This window comes from Pollachius pollachius (assembly GCF_949987615.1).
Source record: "Pollachius pollachius genome assembly, chromosome: 17".
Taxonomy (NCBI): domain Eukaryota; kingdom Metazoa; phylum Chordata; class Actinopteri; order Gadiformes; family Gadidae; genus Pollachius; species Pollachius pollachius.
This window is the reverse complement of record NC_136950.1, coordinates 9,507,540-9,526,416: the sequence shown is the minus strand read 5'-3', so window position 1 is coordinate 9,526,416 and position 18,877 is coordinate 9,507,540. Positions and strand designations below refer to the sequence as shown.

Sequence of the window (18,877 nt, the reverse complement as noted above, 5' to 3'; positions counted from 1 at the left end):
CGTCCGGCCAGAGCTCCTCGTAGAGAAGGGGTCTGAGCTCATACTTGGACGGGCCACAGAGATTTCAGTGCTCTCCGTGGCCAAGGTTCAGTGCAGCTGGGGGAGGAATTGCTATGCTAGTGAAACATGCATCCAACTCTAACCTCGTAAAGTAAGGAGAGGCCTCGCTTTCGTAACGCAGAAGGATCTCGTGGTTAGGAAGTTAGTCTGTTGTGCATCCTGAGGAGGGAAACAGTGGTCTTGTGTTGGTCTTCTTTGTCACTAGTTGAGATTACTACCTAGTTATTTAAGATAGACACAGACTGAGGCACTTTAACAATCGAAATAGCAATCGACTGCATTATCATAAAATTCTGGCCAATATTTATTGGCAAGTATTGAATGTCATAAATAATAATTAACACTGTCTCTTGCTGAATGGAGAGAATGACATTCCTGGGGAGTCTAGTTACTCCAATGTCTGTCAAATACAAACGTAGCCAAAACATTCTGTTCTCACTGTAATATATATACATATTTTATTGTTCATACAGTTACCTCTGTAATATAAAGACATGTTCTATTGTTCATACAGTTTTCAGTGTAATATATAGATATTCTGTTCAAACAGTTACCACTGTATGGCCGTTAAAGGAACGACATGCTAGTCTTTACCGAGAACCACCTAAAGGCCATTATAGGAACTACATGCTTCTCTCTACCGTTAACCACCTAGAGGCCGTTAGAGGAACTACATGCTAGTCTCTCTGAACCTCCTCCCCTTGTGCTCCCCAGGTGCCACAGCACACACCCATTTCTGTGGACTGCAGTACCACGGGGGCGGGGCAACTGATCACTAAGCCGATCACTGCGAGGAACCTGAACAAACAGCAAAGGGTTGTCAAGGCCAAGTTTGACCTGCCGGTAAGCTATGATGCTGTCATATGTTCGGTTAGTCACAGTTTTATGTATCTTACACATTTAGTCAATATTGACATTATAATAGTTTGGCACTTTTATCCAAAGTGACCTAAATTGAATTGAAGAGGCGTGTCATTAAGAAGCAGGTATCTTGCCCACATGTAGACATGAGACATCTGAGTAGTAAATGGCCTGATTTTAGTAGAGTTTGTTAGTAAAGGCGCATTGTATTCAAACCACCACCGTACTGCTTAAAATCAAGGACAATCAAGATAAGTTATTCCAAAACAGTTGACTAGTATTGAGTTAAGTGTTTCCTTAATAATGGATCTGCTTGTGGTTCTTGCGGGCGGTGTTCCCAGAGCCAGAAGCAGGTGAGCGCGGTGTGGAAGGAGCTGATCGTGGTGCCCAGCACGCGGGTGAGCAGGCTGGAGGTGTACTTCCAGGATGCTGGGGGAATCGAATCGGTGCTGAGGAACAAGGAGCAGGTGGAGTGGAAGGCCGGGGACCTGCTGGAGAACCTCCACTACCGGCTCTATGACGAGGGACAGCGACTCCTGCCCCTCGACCAGCACACCGCCGGCAACATGAAGGTCAGGGTTTAGGTCCCAAGTGATGCTGGGATTCAGCAGCCCTACCGGGTGGGAGCAGAACTTCTGTGGGGAGACGGCACAGAGCCTCGGGCCGGAAACCAAAAGCGTCACAGGGGCAGAGTTGCACCAAGAGAAACAATTGGAAGAAGCTACTGGAAGGGAATTTGAATAAATGTATTCCTAAAGTGGTCAGTCTAAGACAAATGTCTGATGATTTGTAGATTCCAGTGAACTACTATTAATCACTTAGTGAACTACTACTAATCACTTATTGGACATCTACTACTTATCACTTAAGCAATGCGTATATGTTCACTTACATATAGGGGTGTTACGATACATGTATTCATATTGAACCGAATCAGTACGGACGCCACGGTTCGGTGCATAGATTTACACGGAGAATACACGGTATAAAATAAAATAAAACTGGCGTGCAAATTAATTAATGTAATGCCGAACTAATGTTAGATCCGCGATCTTCAGGGACAACTGAGACGCCTGAAAGGGTGCCGGCAAGTTCGAGCTATGCACGCAGTCCGTTGATTGGTCGACAGAATCGCACTTCCTTGAGAAAGGGGGATAATAAACAAACACATTATCCGCAAGGTATTTCTGGACAACGGCGAAAGCTTCGTTTATTGAAGAAAATGTCGCACAAAAGTTTGCCGTCCTTCTTGGACGTCCTACATGGTTGATCATTGCTCATTGTGCGCACTCTTGTCTTTCCTTGTATTTAATAGGAGGCTACACTATGTCGGGCTGCCATGAGGTCACAATGCTAACGTAGCTCCGGTTTAACCCCCCCCCCCCCCCACCATAAGGGTACTGTCGGCGGTGGAAACGCGAGCCATAACTGAGCTGCGCTGAACCGCACCTTCCCTACTCCACCAAGCCGCACCGAACCGACCCGCATCCTCCGGTGGAAATTCGCAAATTCTGTGTACTTTGCAGTTTCATAAATAAGACTTTTCAGTTTTAGAACAGATTGTCTTATTTTGTTTACAAGTTACGGATGGAGTCTGAAGGTGATGTGGGGTACTTGTTGTTTACTTTTTTCTTCTTAGATTACACAGTTCAGGCTGTTGCAGCTAGCTCAGGGGAGAGACATTATGACACTAGGTGGTACAACCTGAGACAATAAAAAAGAATTGCCTTCTGCATTTTTGTTTTTTCTTTTCCCTTCATTGTACTGAACTCGTACCAAACCGTGATGTCTGAACCGAGGTATGAACCGAACCGTGACTTCAGTGTACCGTTACACCCCTTCTTACATAAACATTGATACCATTGGCCGATGTTGGTTGGGTTGAAACAATGTTTGTAAGAAGTAACCGTTGTCAAAGATGTCCAGAGTGTTGCCTTACCAATAAAGGTTGGGCACACGTGGGTGAGATCTTTGATTTTTCCCATGGTCGTGTGGCAGATGAACTGGTTGGCGGAGGTGAACTTGGAGGAGCTGGCTAGGGGAAAGCTTCCCCGCATCCAGGTCCCCACACAGGTGACCAACAAACCCTTCTACCAGATCTCCTACAAGGACCAAAGAGCCTCGGTGGACGCCTCCTTCATCCTAGTGTAAGACCGTCACCTCCTTCCCTCACCTCCTTCCCTAACCTGCTTCACCGTAGTGGCAGAACCTCACCTCCTTCCCTCACCTTACCTATAAGTCCAATGCACTTACATTTGGTCGCAAACTGCCTTTTTGTCTCTGCGAAACACACACAATTTGATAGCATATACTTTGTTGAGATGTGGAATGTGTTGAACGTGAAGGGGTCTGATGTTATCGCAGGCCGTGTCCGGACGTCCCGTCTCAGCTCAAAGTCACGCTGGAGCATTCCTCAGTGATGATGGGAGAAGTCCTACCTGGGGACATCCGTGAGTAGCAACCACACGTATAACTACATGTTAACCATCTGTGACAAATCAGAGGCAAACTGCTCTGAACATTTCTAAATTATTTCTTGTTCTTATGTGTACTTCTTATATTCAAGTCTATGTAGACAACCTGTAATAACTGTAAACCAAATTTGGCATGAATTAATTTAGAAAAGCAAACAATATTTGACAATTATTTCTCTGAAGTATGCCCTGCGTAAACATCAAGAAATGAAATGATAAACACTGCTCATATGAACCTAAATGAATAATGACTACATTACTGAATCAAGTGCTATGTCCCATAGACCTGCAGCTGCTGGATCAGCACGGGAACTTGACCCAGAAGCTGACCCCACAGTGTGTGGAGGCCACCAAGGTCAAAGGGGAAGAGCTGGACTCCACTTCCCTGACCGTATTGTGGCAGGTCTGAACGTTGTACAAACGCACCCTGACTGGACTTTATAGTAACCTTTGGACGTCAAACAAACGCACCCTCACTGGACTTTATAGTAACCTTTAGACGTCAAACAAACACACCCTCACCGGACTTTATAGTAACATTTAGGTGTCAAACAAACGCACCCTCACTGGACTTTATAGTAACCTTTAGACGTCAAACAAACGCACCCTCAATGGACTTTATAGTAACCTTTAGACGTCAAACAAACGCACCCTCACTGATAAGATAATTTAGACTATTTGGAGGTAAAGAGAAATCTGGGTTACATCTTAAAATAGTTCATTGGCTGAATGATATTTTTGAGTCTGGCAGGTGAAATGACAAAATGCCAAATTTTTGACACTGCTGGCGGTAACTGTTAACCTTGGTACCAATTAAACACACCTCTACTAGACTTAGAATGAAGTAAGCCTCAGGTACCAAAAAAACAAACACACCTCATGTGGAAGTTAGAGTAAACCTTCAGGACCAAACAGACCAGATCAGGCTAACATGATAATAATCAGGTTGCCTCTGATTAGTTCATGAACTACGACTATTGCCTTCCAAAACAGGGAATACTGGTAATTTGATTAGGGTTAGTCAGTCAGTCCATAGTTAGTTAGTCCTGGGTAGGTTAGTTAGTCCATGGTGGTTCAGTTAGTCCTGGGACAGTTAGTCCTGTGTGTGAGTTAGTTAGTAGGGGGTTGGTCAGTTAGTCCAGGATAGGTGAGTTAGTCCTAGTTGGTTTAGTGAGTCCTTGGTTTGTTAGTTCAGGGTATGTTAGTCATTGGCAGGTAAGTCCTGGGTTAGTAAGTCTTTGGTGGGTTAATTGTTCCTGAGGTAGTCCGTCCTGGTTGATGTGTTGCTGTATGTGACCAGGAGAGCAGTAAGGACATGGTGGTGAGAGGCGTGAGGTTCAATCCCGGACAACCCGGACCTCGGGAGCTGACCTTCACCCTCAGGTCGTTCATGGATCAGGTCAAGGTCACGCTGACCGCCGGACACCCCACCAAGCTACAGCTGCTCAGCGGACCGCAACTGGTAACATACCATCTTGTTTACTAGTCATGTCAGCTAGTAAATTACTAGTTAACAAGTGGCCACACACTACCCAACTTTGCATTTATACAAAAAAGACTTAAACCAATGACAAGATGTCTGTCTACCTGTTTGTCTATCTTTCCGTCTACCTGTCTGCCTACCTGTCTATCTACCTGTTGGCCTACCTCTCTGACTACCTTTTTACCTGTCTGCCTACCTGTCTGCCTACCTGCCGGCCTACCTGTCGGCCTACCTGTCGGCCTACCTGTCTGCCTACCTGTCGGCCTATGTGTTTGTCTACCTGTCTATCTCTGTCTACCTGTCTGCCTACCTCTCTGTCTACCTGTCCAGCCCCTCCAGGTGTTGAACGGGCAGGGCATCCCGTCCCCCTTCCTGATCCAGCTGTGTGATGCGTGGGGGAACCCCTCCTCCGACAAGAGGGTGGTGGTGGCGCTCACCTCCTCCTCCCCCTCCCTTGAGGTCAGGTCAAAGGTCACAAGACACCAATCAATAATCATCAACATTGTTTTATTCATATAGCAACCATCTCCCCAAACAACATCGGATGATTAAAACAACAAAAACAACGAAGGGAGATAAAATGACTTAAACGGTCCAACTTCTCCGCAAATGTTCTTTTTTAAAGGAATCGGAAAAAAAAATTAAATGAGCACACATCTGATCTGAGCCACAAATGCATCAGAAAAGATCCTTTTTGTCCTGACCTAAAACCCCCTAGCCGAGGTGATTCTGAAGTGGGCGTGTCTCTGCAGGTGAAGTGTCCTGTGATGTCCAAACCCGTGGACCAGGAGGGCAAGGCCTCATTCACCGTCGAGCGCATCGCCGGACCGAAGTGAGTACTGTATTACTACTGCAGTTGTCAGAGTCCTTCAGAAGTACTGTATGTATGCATGTACAACATAGTACTGTAGTCATGGTATTAATGTTTAGCTCTCAGCTAGCTCCTGTGCTAACATGCTGACCTCCTACGGTTTGGTTCCAGGGGGGAGTTCAGTCTGGAGTTCCGAGGTCTGTTCAACCAAAGGCCCATCTCTGGCCCTTCGATCCAGCTAACCGTGGTCCTGGACCCCAGCAAACCAGCTAGGCTCGTGGTTGACTACGACACCAACACTATCTGTCCAGCAGGGGGAGCCCTCCCTGGTGAGACTGTTGGAAGGTTTAGCCCTGATAGCATATTACCAGTGTTAGCATATTACCAGTGTTAGCTGTTCCAGCAGTGTTAGCTGGTGTTAGCTGTGCTAGCAGAGTTAGCAGATGAATGCCATGTCCACGTGGAGGTTACGCCAACCTATTGGTACTTTAAGGACATTGTCTTCCAATTATACATTTTACATTTTTGGTTGAGGAGAAACCAGTGTTACGGTGCGACAGAGGTAAAATATGCATTTGTATTCCCGTGCAAAAACATTTAAACAAACAAACTTGTTATTTATGACTATTGTGATTAATAATATGGCCTTACCACCATGGACACGCCCGATCTCGTCTGATCTCGGAAGCTAAGCATGGTCGGGCCTGGTTAGTACTTGGATGGGAGACCGCCTGGGAATACCAGGTGCTGCAAGTGGTGTCGGGTGGTGGCCAATAGGTGGCACTCTTCCCTCTAGCCTTAACATCAATCCCGATGCCCCAGTGCAGTGATGGGGACACTGTGCTGTGGAAGGCGCCGTCCTTCGGAGGAGACGTAAAACCGAGTTCCTGACTCACTGAGGTCATAAAAGATCCCAGGGCACTTATCACAAAGAGTAGGGGTTTCCCCGGTGTCATGGCCCAACCAGGCTCATTCAATCCGGCCCCCTAATCATCCTCCCGATAATTGACTGACTCATTAATTCCCTCACTCTCCACCTCAAGCTGGTGTGTGGTGAGCGTTCTGGCGCAGATTGGCTGCCGTGCATCACCCAAGTGGGTGCTACACACTGGTGGTGGTTAGTGAGGTCCCCCCATCACTGTAAAGTGTCTTTGAATGTATAGAAAAGCCCTATATAAATTCAATCCATTATTATTATTATTATTATTAATAGCAATCAGGATTATAAAAAGTGTGTGTGCGTGTGCGTGCAGTGTTCTCGGTAAGTGTGCTGTCAGAAGAGGGCGGTCCCATCAGGAACGTGAACCCTGCAGCTCTCTCCATGATGTTAGTGAGAAGAGAAACCACCAGCCTCCACAACCCTCCTAGCAGGGTAGGTTACACCTCACACCTCCACCCCCACCTCCGACCCCATCACCACCTCCACCACCACCACCACCTCACACCTCCTCCACCACCACCACCACCTCACACCTCCACCACCACCTCACACCTCCACCACCACCTCACACCTCCACCACCACCTCCGACCCCATCACCACCTCACACCTCCACCACCACCTCACACCTCCATCACCAACTCCGACCCCATCACCACCTCACACCTCCATCACCACCTCACACCTCCACCACCACCTCACACCTCCACCACCACCTCTCACCACCTCACACCTCCACCACCACCTCCGACCCCATCACCACCTCACACCTCCACCACCACCTCACACCTCCATCACCAACTCCGACCCCATCACCACCTCACACCTCCATCACCACCTCACACCTCCACCACCACCTCACACCTCCACCACCACCTCTCACCACCTCACACCTCCATCACCACCTCACACCTCCATCACCACCTCCGACCCCATCACCAACTCCTTCCCATCACCACCACAGACTCAAAACCTTCCTCACCACCCACAACACACCTCCATCACCACTCAAACCACACCTGCAGAACCGCCATATCATCACTAACACCACAACCAACACCACCATCTCCATCACCACCACCACCCAGACTAACCCTCCATCACCACCTCCACCACATCACACCTCCATCACCACCTCCAACACATCACACCCACCATTACCACCCACTCCACCAACACCCACATCACCAACAACACATCATCCACTCCATCACCACCCACGTCACAACCTTTCCACCACCATCTCTACCACCAACTCCTCCACCACCACCACCACCACCACCCAACCGACACAAGTGGGGATCACTTCCCCAATCTCAACCACCACCATTACAACCAACTCCTTCTCCACCATCTCCTCCACCCATTTCCAACTTCACCCTCCACACCACCACTCACTATATGAGTGTTCTTTTACCTTCTGATTCCTGCCTGCCAGGCCATCCAATTCAAGTGCAGTAAACCTCTGGAGAACGAGGAGGACGACTTTCACTTTTACTTCAGGTAACACACCCATGAATACTTCTTCCTGTTCCTGTTTCCTGTTCCTGTCCATAAGGTCTGTGCATCCTTGGGTACTGATGTATGACATTGGTTTCAGGGATAAGCCTGGAGCCGAGCAGACAGGGAAGTACAGCCTCGAGTTCTCCTTCATATCAGGAAGGACTAAACTTCTGAGCGAGCAGGTCAGTTCAACATTACAGAGTCAAGTCTAGGGTTAGGGTTCATCACAGCTATAGTCTCAAAGGGCTTCACTGGACACATTATAGCACAACCTGTAACACTAAGCCTAATGAAGGGAAAACACTTTGACATACCGATATACATCTAACCAATAGGCACCAGTAGGGCTGCCTGATTATGGAAAAAATCATAATCACGATTATTTTGGTCAATATTGAAATCACGATTATTCAAACGATTATTTTTGAGTTTGAAAACATAATGTATTTATTCAGTATGTCTCTCCCAAAAACACTTAGCAACTGAGAACTTTGAAATTTCGCCTTAAAAAAATAGCCAAAATGGTCCAAAAGAAAAATATTCAAATCTAAAATAATGTACAGATATGCATCCAGCTGTTCTGCACTTTCTATAAAACATTGAATAAAAATTATAAAGAAATCGAAAACTCGATTATATTAGTTTTGTAAAAAACTAATATTGAAATCGAGATGGAAATTCGATTAATCGCCCAGCCCTAGGCACCAGGCAATAGGTGTTTAATGCAGGATAGAGGTAACACGAAGCAAATCAAATAAATGGTTTGGATGAGGTCAATAGAAAATTGCAGATCACATACTGTAGGTGCGAACTACATAAGAAAGGTTCTCGCGTAGAGAAATCGTTTCTTCAACATCTGCTTTGGAGTGGATGAGGGATGTCAGCAATCAGAACACATGCTCATTGTCTCACCATGGACAACACAAATCCAATGGTTAAGATTTTACTTAAAATGTACAATTGTGTATGTCAACGATGACACCCGTTGCACACCTTGCCATCCAGATGTAGAGAAAGGTTTCTTCCTTGATTTAGAAGGGAGTTTTTTTCATGCAGGGTTAAGGGGTGTCATCAATATATGGCCTTAAAGCTAATTGTGACTGTAAATGTGATAAAGGGCTATGCAAATACAATTGACTTTACTCTTCCTCCTCCTCCTCCTCCTCAGTATGTGCTAGACGTGGTGGCCAACGAACCGATCAAGCTGGCCCCTGACAACCAGCCCACCACCCCGATCGTCTTCAACGTCGAGGCGCCAGACAGCAGAGTCCTGGTGGAGGACCTGACCCTGAGGATCAGGGTGGGTCAACCTGCTGCAGCGTTCAGCCTAACACATGGCTTAGCGTTTGGCCTACCTTTTAGCTGAGCATTTAGCCTGACATTAAGACCTTGGCTTAACCTTATCTTAGCCTTGAGCTGAGTGAATCGCTTGCTTGGGAGTGGTAAGGCCATTCAATGAGGAATGGATAACATGTTAACAAACAAGAAATGAAAAGTCTCTAATCAAGCCCTGCACTGTAAACTCACTCATCTGCATCTCATTTTGAGTTAATTCAGGATTTAACGTGAACATTAATTTGACTCACACTAACATTGACAACTTTAACTTTGTAAACAGACTTTCTACCTACAATTAAAATGTCCCTCCTGGTCTGCTGTGTTCTTGACGTTGTGTAAGAACACAACGTTGCACGGCTCCAGTTTTCAGTGGATTTCCTTGGTTCTTGCGGGCTTCCAGGACAGGTTTGGTAACCCCGCGGGAAAGGAGGTGGACGGGCAGGTGGAGGTGAGGGTGGAGCTATCCCCTGAGGACCGAGATAAAGACCTGCCTACTCTGGAGGCCCCGAGCAATCTCCAGCTGACCAAAGGAACCGCCCACGTCAGCGTGAGTAGCCCCGCCCCCCTCCCAAGACCGATTTGATGTGATCTACTGCTGGTGTTCCTCCCAGTACTGATGAACGTGTGTGTGTGTGTGTGTGTGTGTGTGTGTGTGTGTAGAAGCTGTCTATCAACAGGAACAGCCCGGGTAGTAACGGTACCAAGTATGTCCTGGTGTTCCACATCAGAGGACCAGGGATGACTCTGGCTCCCTACCTGCTCCCCTTCCGCTTCTACAATGGTTTGATACACTAATCTTTAGCAGTTGTATTGCTGTCAAGGCTGTTTGGTTTTCCCGTAAGCAGCAGGTCCATCTTGTGTGTAGATGCCGAAAACCAGAAACAGATGTCAGATCTGGCCAGGAAGAAAGACCGGCTCAGCGGTGATCTGGAGAAGTTCAAGGACTATTCCAAGAACCTGGAGGACCTGCGCAGGGAGCTCACCTGTACGTGCAAAATAGCTTATTGACGTGTGTGTGTGTGTGTGTGTGTGTGTGTGTGTGTGTGTGTGTGTGTGTGTGTGTCTGGCCTTATGAAACCCTAGTTTTCCCTTAGTTTAGTTAGTGCAAGTGTAATATCATTGTACTTGAAGGTGTGTGTGTGTCGACGTTGTGTGATGGTGATGTATATAGGTAGCGTGCAAGGAGGTAGTCTGTCTGGAGGGAGTATATAGTGTTGCATTTAGCCCTAATGGGCCTCCAAAGTGTTTGTCATTCTTCTATAAGTGAACAGTGTTGTTGTCGTCAAGGTAAAAACCAGCAAGCCACTAGGAAACTGACGGAGCTTAAAAGTGAGCTGTCAAGGAGAAATGTGAACGTGACACCACTGAAATCTGTAAGATCTCCTTTCATACCACCCACATGACACCACCACCTAATGTCTATATGGAATAGCTAAGTATTTGCGCTTTTTAATAGCATCTATTAGCTCCATATAATCATGTTTTATTCCATATATTTGCATCTATTATCTTTATGTAATAGCACATATTTGCTCCATATATAAGCATCTATTAGCTCCATATGATAGCATGAATAATCTCCATATAACAGCCAAGAACCATATGATAGCTCAATACAATAGCTATCCATCATCGGCTCCATACACTACCAATGTATTATTGGCGTCGGGACCCAGTGGTTTCCATTGAGATAGGACGTGTATTTTATCCCTGTCTAGGATCTCGAGGTTAGGACTGCCCTCAGAGAGAAGATTGCCCAGTTTGATAGGATCCGCATAAAACCCAGGAGAACCTGCACCATCGCAGACCCCTTCAAAGGAACTCACCACGTTCTGGGCAAGGTGAGGCTACTGACCAACTAACTAGACAACTAACTCTTGCCATGTTAACCACCACTCTAAAAAGCTCTGGTCATGTTAAATACTCCTGGTGATTGACCACTTATCTAGACTGAATCCTATTCACAACACCACCATAAAATAAAATATAGTTGCAAGCAACCATGAAGGGGTCCTAACACTAAGGCCTAACCCTAACCCTATATTTTGAGAAATAGAAGTCTTCCGTACGTGGAGGTATGGTAATATGGCATTGGTATGGTGCATATGGTGCAAATGGTGCATGTATAACAAGTTTCATACATATTGCAATTTCCTAGTGTAAATCGCAGCCTGTTGAGTACAAAGGCTTGTTATAGCGCCACCTATAGTTCATTCTGGCCCATCCTTGTTATCCCTCCCTCATTTCACGACTTCTACAAGCCTGCCAATTTTCAGAACCTTTGACCATGTAGTTTTCGAGATATGGCCGATTTTGTCAGGAAAAAATTAAAAATACTAACGATTACAATAGGGTTCCTACGGATTTCGTAGGACCCCTAATTAAGACTTGGTCTCTATGGTGTCGCTCGGTTAGTGATTCTTGGGTTCACCTTTAGGGGAAACACAATGCATCATGGGAACAATCACCAGAAAGGTGCTCTATCTAGCTGCCACTGTAAAGCATAAGGGGGAGGAGCCTCATGGATCCGCCTCCTCCCCTCCAGGTGGGTCACCTGGCGCAGGTGGAGGATGACGACTCGGCCCGCGTCATCTCCTGGCACATCCAAGGGGACATGGACTGCCTGGTCACCGTGACGACGGCGGTGGCGCGGGAGATGTACGACAGGACAGGGGGAGCCCAGCAGGTGCTGCCCCTGGACAGCATCTACGTCAACCCCACCGACAGGTCTCTAGCCAGTCCCTCCTAACTACATGGTACAGGCTTGTGTCTAGGTGGAGTAAACATAGCCCTGTATCAATGGGTCTTTGTTTATCGAATTCACCAATACGTGTTCTATCGTGATGCACTCTCTATCGTTAACCATAAATGAACATATAGGAGATCACATTGGTTATGTACAATATATAGATGTTATATTAAAGAGAACTTATGAGATGGATATATACAGGTTATCAATACTGACAAAGACTCTTACAACGCATATGTTTTCTTTTTTTTAAAGACATTCAAAAGACATTTATTAAAGGCTAATTTAAAAGAGTTATGTTCAATAGAAGCAGATACGTAACAGTGGCAAATACCTATTTGTTAAATTTTCTGCCTGGGAATCAGACAAAACTGCGAGATAAAGTTTTATCTGCTCCTGCTTATGTGTCTGACCAGACAGACTGCAGAGCTTTCTTTGCTCTGATTGGTGGTAAGTCTATTCAATTGCGCCCAGAGGCCTTTTGAGACCATTGATAATGCCGCAGACTAACACACATTTGCAAACTGATTTGGGATGTAAGGCTATAAAAACTTTGATTTGAATGGATAGTTTTTTATCCTTGGCAAACAGAAATGTTTAAACACGATTTTAAAGAAAATAATCTGTTGTCTTTTATTAATACTTTCATTGCATATTTAAAACGCTTCTTAGTCATAATAAAAATAGTTGTTTTACTGTTTACCGCTCCTCGGTTTCATTCATCAAATACTTCACTAGAAGCAGCATGGCTCCATGTTTCAGTACCAACTCGTGTGAGCGCTCTGCAGATGTCGAGGGTTCAGACTGTGAACATCTGGGTTTGTTTCAGGCCTCTTCCACACTGGGGGTGTCGTACTCCTACCCCTCCTGGGAACCCGGTGTTCGCCCGGGACCTGCTCATCCACCCCAATGACACAGAGAGCTGCAAGAAAGGTACATCTAACCCGGACTGCGCCATCCCATCCTGACCCAAGGGTCGCTTCACACCAGAAGCTTCACATCAGTCTGACATCTCAGCAAAGATGGGAAATACTATAACATTTATTATTTAAACCAGTATGAATATTCCTACTGTACGTAGGCCTATACACATTACCAGGATATCGAATAAAGCCTACACACACACACACACACACACACACACACACACACACGGTGGCAGAGTGGTAATCGGGAGAGTCAGGAGAATTCCCGACGGGCCGTTAACGTTTCAGGGCTGTCGGGCTGATTACTGCGGGATAACAATATTGCGTTTATAAAAGTTCCTTGCAGCGCCGTCCGGCAGCCTGAGTTGTGCGCCAGCAACCTCTCACAAACTGTCAACATCGCAAACAAGTCGATTTTGTCTAGAGGGCAGTAACTGAGCGACCCCTCCCGATGTGGCACAGCCCAGGTGACCTTGAACTGCGATTGGTCAGAAAGACGTAACAGCTAATGACAACATTGAACTCTCGTGCAGTCTCGAACAGAGTGACACACAAACACACACACACTTTTAAGGAGTTTTTCACCCGGTCCGTATCCTTGCTTGTCCCAAGAAGTTTGTGCGGCGTGCTTGTTGTTTTGTTTCCGGTGTAGCTAGATCATGTATGGTGTTGTAGTTTTTCTAACGTGACTAGTTGTTGCTAGACAGCAGGTGAAAAAACGACAACGTTTGCCAAGCCAAAAGAGCGTTAATCGCACGATAAAAAAATTAACGCCGTTAAAATTGGTTTGCGTTAACGCTGTTAATAACGCCTTAAACTGACAGCACTAATATATATATATATATAGCACCTGCTGGGCTCCACCCATCCTGTCGTAGATATATATTTATACAGTGGGGCAAAAAAGTATTTAGTCAGCCACCAATTGTGCAAGTTCTCCCACTTAAAAAGACGAGAGAGGCCTGTAATTTTCATCATAGGTAAACCTCAGCTATGAGAGACAAAATGAAAAAATAAAATCCAGAAAATCACATTGTCTGATTTTTTTAAGAATTTATTTGCAAATTATGGTGGAAAATAAGTATTTGGTCACCTACAAACCAGCAAGATTTCTGGCTGTCACAGACCTGTAACTTCTTCTTCTTTAAGAGGCTGTTTACCTGTATTAATGGCACCTGTTTGAACTCCTTATCAGTATAAAAGACACCTGTCCACAACCTCAAACAGTCACACTCCAAACTCCACTATGGCCAAGACCAAAGAGCTGTCAAAGGACACCAGAAACACAATTGTAGACCTGCACCAGGCTGGGAAGTCTGAATCTGCAATAGGTAAGTAGCTTGGTGTGAATAAATCAACTGTGGGAGCAATTATTAGGAAATGGAATACATACAAGACCACTGATAATCTCCCTCGATCTGGGGCTCCACGCAAGATCTCACCCTGTGGGGTCAAAATGATCACAAGAACGGTGAACAAAAATCCCAGAACCACACGGGGGGACCTAGTGAATGACCTCCAGAGAGCTGGCACCAAAGTAACAAAGGCTACCATCACTAACACACTACGCCGCCAGGGACTCAAATCCTGCAGTGCCAGACGTGTCCCCCTGCTAAAGCCAGTGCATGTCCGGGCAGGTTTGAAGTTTGCTAGAGAGCATTTGGATGATCCAGAACAGGATTGGGAGAATGTCATATGGTCAGATGAAACCAAAATAGAACTTTTTGGTAAAAACTAAACTCGTCGTGTTTGGAGGAGAAAGAATGCTGAGTTGCATCCAAAGAACACCATACCTACAGTGAAACATGGGGGTGGAAACATCATGCTTTGGGCCTGGTTTTCTGCCAAGGGACCAGGACGTTTGATCCGTGTGACGGAAAGAATGAATGGGGCCATGTATCGTGAGATTTTGAGTGAAAACCTCCTTCCATCAGCAAGGGCACTGAAGATGAAACGTGGCTGGGTCTTTCAGCATGACAATGACCCCAAACACACTGCCCGGGCAACGAAGGAGTGGCTTCATAAGAAGCATTTCAAGGTCCTGGAGTGGCCTAGCCAGTCTCCAGATCTCAACCCCATAGAAAATCTTTGGAGGGAGTTGAAAGTCCACGTTGCCCAGCGAAGGCCCAAAAACATCACTGCTCTAGAGGAGATCTGCATGGAGGAATGGGCCAAAATACCAGCAGCAGTGTGTGAAAACCTTGTAAAGACTTACAGAAAACGTTTGACCTCTGTCATTGCCAAAAAAGGGCATGTAACAAAGTATTGAGATGACCTTTTGTTATTGACCAAATACTTATTTTCCACCATATTTGCAAATTATTTCTTTAAAAATCAGACAATGTGATTTTCTGGATTTTATTTATTTTTTTTTCATTTTGTCTCTCATAGCTGAGGTATACCTATGATGAAAATTACAGGCCTCTCTTATCTTTTTAAGTGGGAGAACTTGCACAATTGGTGGCTGACTAAATACTTTTTTGCCCCACTGTAATATCAGTGGCGGCTGGTGGTTTTTAAATTGAGGGAGGAAGGACTGCACGCTTGGTTGCACTGGCCTGCTTGCACTGTTAATGGTGTATGGTGTAATAGTATGTGAAACTGAAGTTGTTTCAGGGTGGCAGCATTGTACTTTGAAAGCTGGTGGGCAGCATGTCTTGGACTACAAGGGCAGTAGGAAAGCATGCAAAGCCAATTAGTCAAATCAGGCCTACTCTTGATTTGTAAAACTAAATCTGGGCCTGTCATTGGGCCTATTTTTGCCCTCAATGACTGAAGCTATTGGTTGTAATTTGGCTGTTTATTTCCAGCTACAATTGTTTTAGGAAAATTTAAAACGCATCATGCTCTGAATCATTCACTAACATCCTTTCCAAAATATCAAACAGAACGGTCAGAGTAACAAACAATTAAAAGAACAACAAGAAAATTATTTCACAAATATTTACATGGGCTGTAAGCCATTGTCTGAGGCAAATGTGGATGTTAATGGATGTTTCAGAATGTTGGTCATGGTGTTAAGCCAATTAAGATTGAGGGACAATACATTCATTTATAGAACGGCTACGGAAACGCCAATATAAGCGAACATAGCCGCACTGTACCGCAACGAACAGTAGTGCAACGCTCGGTGGAAACGAGGCATACGACTGAGCGGGTTCGTTGGTTCTCGTAGCCTAGACGTGAGGGGATAACCCCTCCCTCCAGGCTGCTCCACAGCCAGGGCTTCTGCTTATTGGTTCATAGCACAGCCAGGGCTCAAGCCTATTCGTGAATAGACGTAGGCGGGATCCAGATCCCTTAGCAAGTCACACCCACTCAGAGGAGGACTTTCCTCCTCTCTCCCATTGAACCCCATGTTATTCACCGGCCGCCAACACTTTTGGGGAAATTAATGGGAGTCAATGGAGGCTGAGGGAGGAACGTCCTCCCTGAAGTAATTGTCAATAGGCGATAGGGGGTGCTAATGTCCCTTTACCCAGGGAAACGAACATTACATATTCAAAGGCATTAAAGTAGTCATATTTAAGGGCATTAATTCATTACAGTTGTCTGAACAATCTACATTTTTTATTCTCAACAATGTTAAGGAGGATCTTCCTCCCTCTCCTCACTGGAGAAGCCTCCACTGATATATATAGACGTTTGATCAAAGTTACAAGGCAGTGATCTAATACAGTAATTCAAACTCCCCTGACCGAGCAATGCCAGAACGCGTTTCATCAGAGGTCCCAGAATGCAGCAGTGTTTACTCTTGTTGGGGTGCTTCCTCTCGCCACTTCAACCCATTCCTGACCCTAAACGCTTCCAGACATAGGGAACCGCAGATCCAGCGGGTGTGTGTGGGACCGTTTGTGTGTGTGTGTTCGTCATTAGTTTGTGAGTAATTCTCTCCTGGGACCAGTGGTGCTGTTGGACCCCTGCACACATCAAGCATCACTCCACTGCTGGGGAACAAGTGACTGCCATGTTTAGTTTTAGACCACTATATATGAAGGGTAGTTTAGTTTAGACAACAAGGGATGTAGGCTGGTCGTCGAGGCCCCTGGCTTGGGCTGACATCATTTTGCTTAGAAATAAATGGAGAAGGTCTGTTTGAAAGCCAGATGACCAAATCAAATGAATCACATGAATGACCTGTCTCTGGGCTGTCTAACCCCTACCTTCTTCTTGATGAACTGTCTCTGTACTGTCTAACCCCTACGTGCTCCCTAATGACCTGTCTCTGTACTGTCTAACCCCTACCTGCTCAGTAATGACCTGCTTCTGAATGGTGAAGAATTCTAATAGCAATAGGTGTTGGTGTGTCACCCATTGTGACTTCAACACACTTGGTTTGTTTAAAAAAAAAAAAAGTGTTAATCTCTCAGTGTTTAAGAATCTACTGGGAGATACCATCCTCATCGATGACCTGGATGCTGGAAACGCCTACAGAAAGAGTGTAAGTATAACTATGGATATATACATATATTATATAGTCCTACAGGAAGAGTGTATTCAGATACATATCACCGTGCATGTATAACATTTACATCTGTGCAACACAGCAGTGGTCTCCTCATGAGAGTGTAATGTACGGTAACACAGAGGTGGTCTCCTCATGAGAGTGTGGTTGTGGTCTACAGGTGGTCCAGAGCAACAGACCCTGCCCCACCCTCCTGACCCGCCGGGGCGAGCGTATTGGCGGAAAGGGCAAGTTTGGAGGCGCCCAGAACCGAGCACCGGCCCTCAGCGCCATGCAGGGCCGGGTGTTCGGGGCCCCTTATCCTGCCCAGTACCACACACTCAGAAGCGACATAGGTAACCCTTTTTTCTACAGAGGCCACCAAAGTTGACTAATGCATTGACGTCTGGTGATAAGTATGATGTGTAGTACTGATCGACCGATATATCGGCCGGCCGATACAATCTGCCGATATTTGCGTTTTTTACATGTATCGATTTTTTTTCCGGTATCGGCCGATTCTTCTTTTTTTTTTGTCATGATTTACAGACAGTTCAATAAATGTACATTTTTTAAAATTGAGACATTATAACATTTGTTATCATCATTGTGTCGTTTTTATGATGTAAATTGAGGGAGGCTTAGCCTGGAAATTCAGACCCACATCTAGAAAGCTGTAGGGTCTGGCAACGAGTAATGAAAATGGCCCAACTCGAGGGGCGGCACCAAGCAAGCATTTGAAAATATCAAAAGAATACAAGGGGTGACGTATCCAAACCAGTGGAGCTAACCGATAGATAAGACTCTTGCCGTATCCGGTCGGTAAAACAGCAACGCTTTTGGCCCGCCTATATTGATACATCGATGTGATTGATTAATGTTCTGGCCCAGGGGAGGCCCAGAATATACACCAGTGTGGTGACCCACAACAACATAATAAAGACATTCACCAAGGGACTGTTCCTTTAAGGAAAAGGGTTTACGACAGTTCGGGTTGACGGGTGTTCTGGTTTACGGCTGTTACGTTTGAACTCATGCTGGAGTGACTTGTTTAGTTTTGAAGTGGAGAGTAAAGCTGACTCGACCCATCTCCGTCTCTTGTCTCGTCATTTACCGCACTCCACACCAGTAGATTACTCGTTCCCAGAGTGGCTCACTGAGCAAATTCAAATTGTGCTCTCGCGAGAACTCTGGATTTCCAGGGTAGTATCGGCTCCAAGTATCGGCTCAAGAAAATCGGTATCGGCGTATCGGTTATCGGCTAAGGCTGACGAAAAATAAATCGGTATC

General features: G+C 45.7%; 1 protein-coding gene across 2 annotated transcripts in view; it reads left to right on the top strand.

The window, feature by feature from the left end:
* The window catches only part of smchd1 (structural maintenance of chromosomes flexible hinge domain containing 1), a 36,856-nt gene that overhangs the window by 16,478 nt on the left and 1,501 nt on the right, over positions 1-18,877 (top strand). For both annotated transcript variants that reach the window (XM_079754928.1, XM_079754929.1), the window contains 22 exons: positions 775-903; positions 1,263-1,493; positions 2,920-3,068; positions 3,286-3,371; positions 3,680-3,798; positions 4,696-4,857; positions 5,209-5,337; positions 5,631-5,710; positions 5,861-6,018; positions 6,943-7,061; positions 8,066-8,130; positions 8,228-8,312; positions 9,299-9,430; positions 9,869-10,015; positions 10,129-10,249; positions 10,334-10,453; positions 10,756-10,841; positions 11,187-11,309; positions 12,014-12,195; positions 13,047-13,150; positions 17,514-17,584; positions 17,769-17,943. In XM_079754928.1, the coding sequence (XP_079611054.1) occupies positions 775-903; positions 1,263-1,493; positions 2,920-3,068; positions 3,286-3,371; positions 3,680-3,798; positions 4,696-4,857; positions 5,209-5,337; positions 5,631-5,710; positions 5,861-6,018; positions 6,943-7,061; positions 8,066-8,130; positions 8,228-8,312; positions 9,299-9,430; positions 9,869-10,015; positions 10,129-10,249; positions 10,334-10,453; positions 10,756-10,841; positions 11,187-11,309; positions 12,014-12,195; positions 13,047-13,150; positions 17,514-17,584; positions 17,769-17,943 (2,773 nt within the window). The remainder of the gene's footprint in view (positions 1-774; positions 904-1,262; positions 1,494-2,919; positions 3,069-3,285; positions 3,372-3,679; positions 3,799-4,695; positions 4,858-5,208; positions 5,338-5,630; positions 5,711-5,860; positions 6,019-6,942; positions 7,062-8,065; positions 8,131-8,227; positions 8,313-9,298; positions 9,431-9,868; positions 10,016-10,128; positions 10,250-10,333; positions 10,454-10,755; positions 10,842-11,186; positions 11,310-12,013; positions 12,196-13,046; positions 13,151-17,513; positions 17,585-17,768; positions 17,944-18,877) is intronic.